Source organism: Acanthopagrus latus, chromosome 4 (genome assembly GCF_904848185.1).
Source record: "Acanthopagrus latus isolate v.2019 chromosome 4, fAcaLat1.1, whole genome shotgun sequence".
Taxonomy (NCBI): Eukaryota; Metazoa; Chordata; class Actinopteri; order Spariformes; family Sparidae; genus Acanthopagrus; species Acanthopagrus latus.
Window position 1 is genome coordinate 17,925,961 of NC_051042.1, and position 12,398 is coordinate 17,938,358.

A 12,398-nucleotide genomic window follows, 5' to 3' on the forward strand; every position below is an offset into this window, starting at 1 on the left:
CGAGTTTTCTGATTAATAGTCCCAACTCCAAAACGTATTCAACTTTCCGTCTCATGTAAAAACCTGCGATACTTGGCTTTTTTGCTTGAAAAATGACATAAAATGAATTATTTCGAAATAATTAATATTCTGCCCGTCAACTCCGCGTTTAAGCAACTTCTCATTTTGGTTTTAGCGCACAGCAGTGAGACATCTGCAGTCATCCACAGCAAGAGTGGAAGTGTATGCAAGTGAAGGCACACAGAAAACCCGAGGCGAACATCGACTTATCTGGTGAGGAGCAGCCACAAAATATAGATCAGCCTGTGTGAAACCAGCAGGGATGTCGAAACAAGGCCAAAAATGTGTTTCATTATGACCAGGAGGGTCGTACCTGTGACGGCTTATTATTAGTTTTACAAGTATTTAAAATGATCAAGTATTCATTTCATGAAATCCTCCAGCACGAATATACACAGAGAATTTAAATGAATAAGCCAATTTGTGACTATAAATGTGATTTAATGGACTCTGTTAAATCACATCTAAACGATATATTGCACATACTGTAGACGTCATGTTCAAATAAAGTTCAGTGTTGTTCAGTTGGCCTCAGTGTGTGTGTGTGTGTGTGTGTGTGTGTGTGTGTGTGTGTGTGTGTGTGTGTGTGTGTGTGTGTGTGTGTGTGTGTGTGTGTGCGTGTGGACTTTTTCTGCAACGTGAGAAAAACTCTCCAAACTCTGATGCAAGAGGCCATTTTTAGGAGCAGGATAAATCAATCCACTGGTTTGATACCCACTTTTTACGCATGAGTGGCTGAAAGGAAACACTTATGGTCATTACGGTTGAATCACAATTCACACATCGAGAGATAATTGACTGTGAGCTCCGGTTATTGGCAGCATGGAAAAATAATCCAACCCCTCAACTATAGATGCTTGGAAAGAAAGAAAGAAAGAAAGAAAGAAAGAAAGAAAGAAAGAAAGAAAGAAAGAAAGAAAGAAAGAAAGAAAGAAAGAAAGAAAGAAAGAATTGAGGGAAGGACAAGGGGGGAAGAATGAGTGAACAGGGAGAGCTGTAAAGAAATCCCATGAGGTTGCATCTCCCCAGCATCTGAGCATATAAATAGAAGTCAGCCTTATTCCCAGAGCAGGGAGATGAAAACAGAAGAGAATCCACTGGAGGAAAAGGGGGGGGGAGAGCAAAGTAAAAAAAGAGGAAAATCTCCTGAATCAGGACACCGCAAAACAGAGGGAGCTGTTCACACGTGGATTAATCGCGTGAGAACTTTGCATGACTCATGTTGTTATTGTTTTCTCACAAAATAATCAGGATAATAAAGACACGAGAGACACAATTATGTTTGCTTTTACACAAAAAAAAGACAAACCGACAGCCAGGAATTTCCACGATGAGGTGAATCTTTCTACCTGAACCAACGTGTAGTATCAAAGGGCTTAGAGTACACTGCATGTACATCTATACATTGAATAAATAATTCAAATACAATCGATATTCTTGTTGAAGGGCTTCTTGAAGAGTGGAACTGCTGACAGCTCACAAGAGCCACGGCAAACAAGCCAAACTCAAATGACAAAGAGTTGAATGAATTCTTTGTTCCCATACTTGTTTTTACGCTTGTTTGAGAGGAGAGCGCTCGCTAGAAGCGGGGCTTCTTAATCTCAAAACACTGCTGAGAGATAAACACTGCCAACCAGCCCAACATCCTCATGACCACGTTAAGCTGATTACACCGTCTTTAAATATGTCCTGATAAAACGCTGCAACTGGAACTGTTCATTTTTGCCTTGCACTAGTGAACTGCCAGTCTGTGCTCAAGCAAACAAAAAAAGATGGATGTATCGAATTAAATAAAGGAAAGAAAAAAACAGCGCTATATAAGTGCCAACACTGCCAGACACGGTACAAAAACTACATACACATATTACGATTGAACTTGATCAACTGCTCCATCTGTAAAACGTCGTATCGGGTGAGGAACGCCCATCAAAGTTTCAAAGAGCCCTAAGTTACGTCTTTAAACGGCTTCTTTTGTCCGACCAACATCCCAAAACTCAGAGGCTCTTCGTTTACCATCATAAACGACAGAGAGCAGCAGCAATTCCTCACATTTTAGAAGCTGGAACCAGCACATGTTTGACACTTTTCGCTTGGAAAATGAATGAAATTATTAACTAAGTATTGAAGTAGCTGGTTATTAATCTGCCGCCGATAGACTAATCAGCTGATTAAATGATTGCGGCGGCTCAACGGCCACATGTGTGAGGCTGTAATCAGACTACCTAACCAGAGGATAAAACCTGGATAAACTTCTCGCACTGTTTCATTGGACAACCATTCATTATAATTGAAATATTCTGCTTCAGCGTATCATTATGCAGTAAATGATGACTGCGCAATGTAATGGAAATAGAATAAAGAAACCATCAGGGTCGGTCGCCCTCACTGCTAGTATACGATTCTGTCTGCCACACTGGGCACCCGGTCACCCCCTGGAAAAGAGAGCTTAATAGGTGATGGAATAAACTCATTCAAGTCTCGGATCGTCCGCTGTTGTTGTTATTTGTGAGTCTGAGGAAAATGGAAACGATCCAGTTGTCTTCGCAACAGCGGCAACAACAAAACCACAATGGAAACGCTCAGGGGAAAAAAAAGTTGTCTGTTGCCACTTTGAAATATACTAGCAGCAGGAAAAATCACACAAATACCATCTAATTACTTAACAGTAATTATTTATTAAGCAGTATTCAATTCAAAGTAGTTTCCAGTGCGATGAACACAGGTAAAAACCTGTAGCTGTAGAGCAGCAGAGGCCGATCAGCTGAATGACAATGAGCACAACTCTGCGGGGATTCAACCGTTTAAACCAGCAGCTCTTCGATTTCGATTATTTCAGCAGCAGTTAAATGCATCATTAAACCTCACATTCTCTGAGTGAATTGATTTGAATAGATTCAATACATTTTGATTCTGCCAGGTTGCACAAATGTAAAAAAAAAACAAATCCGTCCCTTCATTAAAGAACACGCGCAAACTTCACAGGTGTGGTGTTTAGTCCAAACTTTCAACGGCTCAACAGACGACACATTTTCAACCTCTGCTGGGACACAATGTGTCCTTTTTTTCTTTTTTATAAATTCTTACGTAAGGATTTCTTTTAACACACAGTCTATCTTTGTGGCTGTCTCTCTGCTGCTGCTGCTGCTGTAGGAGCACACATTTCACAATTTGCTCTGATTTCTCTGTCTCCTCACGGAATACTGCAGTGAACTTTGTGGGAGTGAATAAATGCTCTGTTGGGCAATCTCTACAGTGTTCATGAACACGGAGATCATCCTGCTCACAACAACAGGTGACTTTCATCAGCTTCCACGAGGAGGGGTGAGATTAAGTCTGGAGGAGAGCATGCCAAAAGAAGGTAATTTGAGAAAATCAGGTGTTTTTTTCAGAGAGTCCGTGACCGAACAGATCCCGCTCGGCTCTCGGAGATACAAAACTGACCGGTAACTCCAGTATCGTCGACGGCAACAAACACTCCGCTCTGTCCGGAGACGAAAACGATCATATATCTTTCCCCAAATGAGCATCACCACTTATCAAAGTTAGACAAGCACACTGGCAAGCGAGGAAGAGAGATTATTAGCAATTCTGATTAATTGGTTTAGCATAATTAAAAGCATAATGAGGCATTAATAAGCAATTTACAAACAGATAAAATGCCAGCAGAAAATAAATTGTCCTGCTCCTCCACACTAAAACAAAATCAAGTTAATTGCTAATCCTGCCTCTGACTGGCCGTCATTCCATCGTTGGCATAATACCACAATCAATTAAATGAATCACCTTGCAGCATCTGCGCTAGCTGGCGACGAGCCTGCCCATCCCCAGTCCATCTAAACATCAGTTTAGACAGGCGCAGACGTACGATTGGTGCTTGTCTCGAACTTGATGAATGTCTCATCTCATTTGAATTTATAGCAAGCTTTGGAGTGTTTGTTTGAGGCTTTCAAGACTTGAAACTGATTTCCAACTATTAGCCTGTTATTCGACAGCATCATCAAAAAGCTTCCTGGAAGATTTTCCCCTACCTAAAGCTGAAAATTCATGCAGAGTGTTTCATGTTAATTAATATTATTTGCAGTTACCAAGTAGACTCCTACGGAGAGGATTATTAGTCCTTTTTATTCACCCCTTTTTCCACATATAGTATGCAGTCCAGTTATATAACTGCAACCAAGGGATCAGCATCATCCTATCGTGTATCGAACCACAGAATTAAAGTGTTATTGTACTCCCTCTAATGGAGCTATAGCTATACACAGAGCTATATCTGTTGTGAAAATATAATGACACTTGATCAAATAAAAAGGGGTACCTCTGGTTTGCCTCATGTGTGGGAGAGAGACAAACAAGAGAGAGTGCAGAGGAGAGCCAGGGAATGACTAACCAACCATATGCGAAGCTGTAGGTGGTACACGGCTGAGGCGAACGTGCACATGTCGTATGTGTGCACGGATTTGTGTGCCTGCTTGTTTGCATGCGTGTCTGGCTGTGTGCGCATACTGTATGTCTGCCGAGGAAAGACAGTTTGACAAGATAATCCACTCCAAACAACCTAATGGGAACATCCCCACAGGCTGCTTCTCCTCCTCCACTCAGATTATTTTGCATTCCAACTTCCCCCCATCAGCCGAGTTGCCTTTGCCAGAGAGAAGGGTGCAAAGTGACACCTACACACCTGACATCTGGTTTTTCCACGGTGTGGTGACAGGCTATCGGCAAAACATTTCATTAATTCAAATAATACTTGAATGCAAAATTTCTCAGCTCACAAAAGAGGAGACTCAGCCACGAGTACAGTTAAAGTTATTAACTTTTCTTGAATGAGCAGCAGCGTGATTCTTGACAGACGCTGATATGATAATTGGAACCAATTTTTTTTCCCTCGTATTAAAAACCAACCACTCCACATTAAAGGTTGTTGGAAAATTATACTAACTTAATAAGAAAAAGGTCCAATTTATGGATTACACTTCAAAGTCTGTCTCATGAACAGAACGGGAGCATCTGCACAGTCTGAACAGTTTACAACAAATGTGAAATTATGACTACCACATTGCGGAAGAAAGTTAAAAGCTACCAGCTTTGTTAGTTCCTACTGTTGGCGAACCAGGTGGATGTTGGTCTAGCTTGCCATTTCCAACATGTTATATAACATGAGCTTAAGCCTGAAACACACCGGGCCAACAGTTGGCTGTATGAAGTGTTTGGGGAGACTCGGACGAGTTCAGGAACAAATCTGTTCGGGGTGTTCAGCTGCGTTGGAAGCTTTTGGAACCGCGTGGACAGCGTCTGCTCCGATTCAACTTGCGAAGTCTGAGAACGTTGGCTGTTGGCCGTCTGAGCCATTGGATTTTCTGACTGGTTGTTTGCTAGCAAATCAGCAGTGTGTGTGGGAGGGGTGGAATACAGTGTGCATTTTGTTTTTCCATCCACTCCCTTACGTCATTTCCTGTTTTCATGTTTTGGAGCACTGGCACAAGACTAGCGCCACCCGCTGTTAAGGAGGCTGGAACATCTCAACAGCTGTTGGATGGATTGCCATGAAATCTAGTAAATCATTCATGATCTTCAGAAGATAATCCCACTGACTTTGTTACTCCTCTGACTTTTCAGCAAGCACCATCATCAGGTCAAGTGCTATTCTTTCCAAATATTGTGCTCACCTCTAATTAACCGCAAGCTAATGATATTGCCGTCAACCTCAGTTGTACTTTGTATTTACTGCTAATTAGCAATTGTTGAACAAAGATGGTGAACATGGTAATAATTACACATGCTAACCAGACCACACAGCTTACTGAGACTTGGTTCCTCTAAACTGAGTGTAACCATAGAACAAACTTAACAGCCTGCATCTCATCTCTAAAACTGAAAAAGTGGAAAATGTGTTGCAGTCTATTTTTGAGCACAAGGATAATTTTTTAGCACAGATATACCCACTTGCCGATCCTTTATTTTTCCATCCGAGCCACTGATAAACTAGAGAGCGTTTGAACGCTCTCATCTGAATTTCATCTCAACGCTGGCTTGCTGCACATGCTGAAGGGGGGGAACACGTACGCATACATCCCTGTATAATTTATTCATCAACTCTCTTTTCTTCCTGCTTCTCGATCTTTTCCATCAATTATTCCATCAGTGTCTTTGCCCTTAAAATATAAGGTTCAGGTTTCAGTAGTTGAACTCCCTCATTTTCCCATATTCAGGCCCAAGACAATGCTGCACTGAGGACGGCTTGTTATGGATGACCTGAGGTCAGCCAGGTTATGCTAATTAGGACTAGATGTAGGTCACAGTGGCTCAGTCAGCTATTCAAGGGTCAGAAATGTGCTTCACCTGTTGACACATTAAGCTGGACAGAGAGACAGAGACTATGTAGCAAGAGACAAGGACAGTTTAGCTGCAGAATAAATAGATGCCCGTCTGTTACTGCAGCATAAATATCTTCATCTGCTCCCAAACAGTATTCATGAGCCATGAATCAGGTGTTATGTAACCACAGTATATGCATATGTCAAGCATAAGCATGTACATTTAATATGTATTTATACTTGGAAGTAAAATATGGCTAGCTGAATGTTAACCCTCAACAATCTGTCCAGCAAAAGAAGAGCTGATGTAAAACATAAACTGCAGATGTTCTGGCTGTTAAATTGTGCCATTTTTAGATGCAACTGCAATCATTAGTGTATTTCAGCCACTTTGCACCAATGTTATGAAATGTAACTCGATCTAGATACAGTAGTTACAGAGCGGGCGTCTCATTACCAGCAATCACTAGAAGCATTTGACCAAGAGCTGTGCCACTCATCCAGTCCACGGATACTCCAACCAGTGCACAAACGGGAAATGCAGACTACTTGTCCATACATTTTCTGTTTGAGTTTGGTAGGTTTTTCGAGGAACACCTTGTTAATTCTCAGACAGGTTGGGCAGTCAGGAGCAGTGGGTATTTTTTGGCATGCTGCAGAAAGAAGAACTTATGAGTAAACAAGTAAAACTCCTGGTAGTTTGTGCAACCTGCTAGTTTTTTTTGTTTTATTTATTTATTTATTTATTGCAAGTCTGAAAACAATTTTTACTTGTTTTCATCACCTCCCTGCCATCCCACAGGCTGAATGGCCCACTGGGAAAATTCCCCCCATTGCAGATGGCCATTTTGCCCATGCCAGCAGGATTAAAATGATGAATGTGTCGCAATATTTTGCAGCTTACTGTGGACTATCTCAGCCCTGCAAAATATTTAAAATTGATTTATGTACTTATGAAAAGAGAACTGTTTTCCATTATTCATCTTTAAAATATTCTTTAATGTCCTGACTTAATCAGAAAATGGTAAAAGATAAAAAATAAGATAAAATAAGACCCCGGAGCCAAAAGTCCAAGACCATAAGTTGCTCAATTATAGTGATGTAAAATGTAGAAAATCAGCAAATCATATCATCTGAGAACCTAAACAGAAATTAAATGAGAGATAATTTATCAAAATTGCTTGCAACTCACTGTCCTTTGATGGATTGATCAATTTATTCACTTTCTATTTAAGCAGTCATGAAATTGATATTTCAAATGTGAATCCTATCCAAGCCAAGAGACCGCATCAAATCAGTGCATCTCAGTTCTAAAATTCTGCAGGAGGTTCATCTGCTTGTCATCGTCACAGCTGGATTTGAAGTTGCACTGAAGTGAATAACATGCCTGCGACTCACCGGCTTGGTGTGTGGTGACAGTAACATTCGCCAGTGATCGCGCTGCCACGCCCAGCCCAGAGACGCCGTTCACAGCCTCTACATGGAAGGTGTAGTTGGCGTGCGTCGCAAAATCTATTATTGCCACCGAGGTACCGGTCAGACCGAGTGGCCGTGGGATGAACCGCAGGTCCGGCTCACACGGCTCACACTGCGTCACCCCACTGTCGCCGTCACTTCCATCACAGCGCTGGCACAGGATGTTGTAGGTGATGTCCTTCCTGCCTCCCGTATCGCCAGGAGGCATCCACTGCAGGAAGAGAGCTGTGTCGTTGATTAATGAGACCAGGTTCCTGGGAGCTGATGGAGGCCCTGAGGAGAAAGTAGTTAGAGGGAGTTACTACCCATTGATAACACACTAATCACCTTGTTGGGTATTTTTGAACAAATATTTTACAAACACACTTGTACAGATATAGGGTAACCCATTTGGAGAGGGTTTGGTTATTGTCGGACTGGTGATTTATGATCACTGGAGCCTTTCCTGAGATAGGGGGGAGAGCCACTCACAGGCATGGAATGAGCAGCACTTATAGGATACTACAGCAAAAATTCCAGTTGGTACAATTATCAGTATTAAGTATAACAGTGATTATATATATCATTCATCATGTCGTGTCTACATGCGCGTGTGTTTGTGTGTACGAAGGTAGGTGTGTAAGGTGTGTGGGTGGTTGGCTTTCTTCTACATTATTTCAACCCAACAGCCGATGCGTCACTTTCTTGGATGGAAACAGAAGTTCAGATCCCCCCCCACCGTTTTCACAACTGAACATCTGAATTGGCAAAGTGATCAGAACTGAAGTTGAGCGGGTCTTTGAATATCTGTGTGTACACGTGTGGGTGGTAAGCTCGCAGAGTGCCCTAAGTGTTTTATTCCAGCATGCTACTTGTCAATTTCATGGATTCAGCTGTCAGAATCTTGAGGTACATCATAACAGATGTGGGTTTTTTCCAAATGCTGAGATATGTATGTATATATGTATGTATAGGTTTATGGAGGCATATATTTAAATTTAGCTCGATCATATTGCGAAGTTAAAAAAAAAAAAAAAAAGAGAGAGCAGATGGATGGGGGAGAGATGGCACCGCGGACGAAAATTAATTAGACACATGCAAACAGAAACTAAGAATGTCTCAGCTGTCGGGGAAAGTTTCTGGTTCTGGAAACTACTAACTTGTACAAGCCATGGTGGAGGAGTCTTTGATAGCCCTGTAGAAGCCTTTGTCGCAGTGACAGATGGTGGCGGCCTGGTCGTGGCTGGAGCTGTGTGGAGGACACTTGGAGCACTTCTTGTTCCCGGCGTACGCACTGAAGAAGCCAGGTCTACAAGCTGGAGAGACGGGGAGATAAAAGTGGAGGAGCCAGTTACACAACTGCGTTTCCATTAGCGCACTATATATGTACACATGTTTAACACAGGGCCACAGCTGCGCCCGTCCTCACCTGTGGTCTGACTTTATTTCTAGGTTCTACGGATCACTGTTGCCTCCTTATTAGCTGTCCATTGTCCAGTCTAACAAATGGCTCACACTTGTAATCACACCCGTAAAGCCCATTCTCTGAATAAGGAGCTGCCCAACAACAACAACAGCAAACCCTAAATACATTTTAAAACACGTTACAAACAGCTGACAGTCCAACTCAGGCAGTTTACAGTTACACCTTATGTGCTAGCAGCACCCAAATGATCTTTTTCTTTCTCTAGCAAGGCTCAACAGGTTTTTCCTCGAGACATCTGAACAGCAGATGGTTGGTTCATGTTGGGATCCAGTTTTGGAAAAGTTACTTGAAAAATGAAATGCTCTCGACTATTCACTCAAAGTGAAACTGACCCGTCCCAATACTAGCAAGTAACTTGACAAGAATAACCAAATGTCTCACAGATTTTTGGGGGATTTTATCATACATATGATATAATATAAAGCAAATGACATACATATTTTTTTTCTATATTTAAAAACTAAATATATTTTTAAAAAATATTTTAAAATGTCCCCGCCTTCTCCCCAGTTGTTTAGGAAAATGCTGCGATGCTGTTAAATCTGAATTTTTTTTGGGTGAACTAAACCTTTGCATAAAAACTCTAAACAACAGTGAAATGTATTAAAAATGACGTACAGCATTAAAATGACTTCTTATCATTCGATGTAATGGTGTTGTCTCAAAAACAGCATGTTGACATTTACATACAAAATGTGCTGTTGTCATATGATGCAGAAGAAAATGCATATTTAGGGAGTTCAGGCGTGGTTCAGATGGTAAATTGAGCGGGGAAAAGGTAAGCTATGGGAAACACTCTGGAGCCCATTTGTTTTTAAACTGCGGGTTTAATAGAGTCCCTACTTTCAGTTCCCCTTGAATACAAACAGTGGAAAGTTCATATTGTTTGTCGGGCAGGTTAAAGAAATAGCTATTAACATACAAATAATGCATTATGAAAATGCAATTATAGCCTGCTTCAGTCCAAAACCTCTGTACACTTGCAAGGTCTACTCTGCTGACCTAAGCATTCTCCCGTTTTCCTTCCGTACCCCTTTCCTACCCTCATTGCTTGCTCCAGTTCACTCCCGTTTTTACCTTCACATTTCTTTTCTTCCCCATCAATTCTCCCTCCCTTATCTCGCCAATTTTCCGACAACTGTTTTTTTTTCCTCTGCCACAGTTTTCAGTTTCCACCTTTTCATCTATCTTTCAGTATTTTTCCTTTTCCCACCTCCCCTCCTGCTTTCCTCTCCTTCGCTCTCTCCACCTTAAGGCTTATCAGAAGATGGCAAAACCTGCTGCAGATTTGCCTCTCTCGCTCTCTCCCCCGGTCTTATCTGAGCGGCGAAAAAAAAAATAAAGCGCTAATAGTGCAGTTATATAATATTCTTGGAATCTGGGGATCATTTGATTGCAGCATGATTTTCATGAGAATATGTGTGTGTGGGTGTGTTAATTATTTCGAAATGATCAAATTAGTATGCCAGCTATGACTGACAATGGAATGATAGGGGGAAAAAAAAAGGTAGCACGTTGGGAAATTTAATTTAAGACTTCGTGGTAGACTGCCAGAAGGATTTTTATGATTTCAACATTTTAATATTTTTCTCACAGTAAGTAGGAAGCACAACCATGCAGCGGTGAGCCACGGTTATTTCCTGTCTCCCTCACATAATCAGCAACCAACCGTATTACATAAGTCTGTTATTGTCTGATGCGTTATTGCTTCAGCTGAGAAACATTACCGGTGCCATCCTTCTGTCGATATTAGCTCTTTTTATTATACAGAAATACGTTTCATATTGTGTTGCATGAATGATGTCCAGCTGCTACCCAGAACTCGGTACTGTACCGAGGGTAATTGTCACTGACTGGATTATCCCGGTAAAGTAAGGACAATTGGATGCAATTGCTGCTTGTACATTTATTCGCGCTGTAATGGTGATTCTTATTCGGTGCGTTCAGCTGTTGCAGAAACACTAAATCCCATCAGAATGTATCAGGTGCTGCATCTCTGGTATCTAAAGTGTCTACATGCATGTCAGCTTGGGGACCTGTGGGAGAGTATTGGTTGAATGAGGATTAGGCTTCCTACCTCGGGCTACTATGTTGTTACCAGAATCTACCCGAGGCCAGAAAACTTGTTGAACTATTCATAGTCTAGTCGAAGCATCAACACTTCAGTTATTCATTCAGCTGATAAGAATAATTCATTGTGTGGAGACCAGCAGAAGCGCAGACTGTCACACCAGCCGGGAAAATTATTTATGAACAGACTAATTGGTTTTAAACGCTGCCCTTTAAAAACACATTTTTCATCCATGATAAATCCAATATAAGAAAATGGAACACAACTTAAATCATGGCAAAGGAAAACACTAGTTCTTGATTCACTTTCAGTTTTCCTTAAATTGTATTTCAAGACACCTCAAGCACATCATCCCTCATACAGTGGTGAAGTGTGGGGAGTCATTTGGGCACCTTGGGTTCAGCCGTTAAGAAAAATCCAATTCATTTTCTCCATAGATAACACTGAGTGACTGAGCACTTATGGCTCAGATGGTCCTGAAATTACAGCTGCAACAATTAGCGGATTCATCGATTAGTCGATGGATCGGCTCCTATATTTATGAACGAGCAAAAATATTCGTCATTTATGAGCAAAAGTGAAAAACATTAGTTGGTTCCGTCCTCTACAATGTAAATATTAGCAAACTGAGTCTCTTTGGGCGTTGGAGTGTTGGTGTGTATAACAACCTTTAACAACCACAGAGTGAAGACTCAGTTATTAATCAAGAAAATAATAAAGTAATCAATATTAAAAACAATCTGTTTCAACCCTAATTGAAATACTTCCAGTTGAAACAGCAGGACAAAAGATGCTTTTTTCATCGGACTGCGACTGAGGATTTTTTTTAACCGTGAACAATTTGCAACGCATTTTTGTGGTTACTTATTTGATCAGTTAGACATCAGAAAAACAGAGGAAAATAATCACCAACATTTTGAAGAGCCGAAGGTTTTGTTGTCAAATGTCCAACCAACAATCCAAAACTCACAGAGATTCAGTTTGCGATGAGGTCAGACAAATTAAGACATTT

The 12,398-nt window shown here is 41.2% G+C and overlaps 1 protein-coding gene across 1 annotated transcript in view; it reads right to left on the bottom strand.

Moving 5' to 3' along the window:
* The window catches only part of LOC119018279 (ephrin type-A receptor 6-like), a 52,765-nt gene that overhangs the window by 14,512 nt on the left and 25,855 nt on the right, over nucleotides 1-12,398 (bottom strand). The window contains exons 7-8 of the mRNA XM_037095812.1: nucleotides 8,990-9,145; nucleotides 7,773-8,123 (exon numbers count right to left, since the gene is read on the bottom strand). Of these exons, the coding sequence (XP_036951707.1) occupies nucleotides 7,773-8,123; nucleotides 8,990-9,145 (507 nt within the window). The remainder of the gene's footprint in view (nucleotides 1-7,772; nucleotides 8,124-8,989; nucleotides 9,146-12,398) is intronic.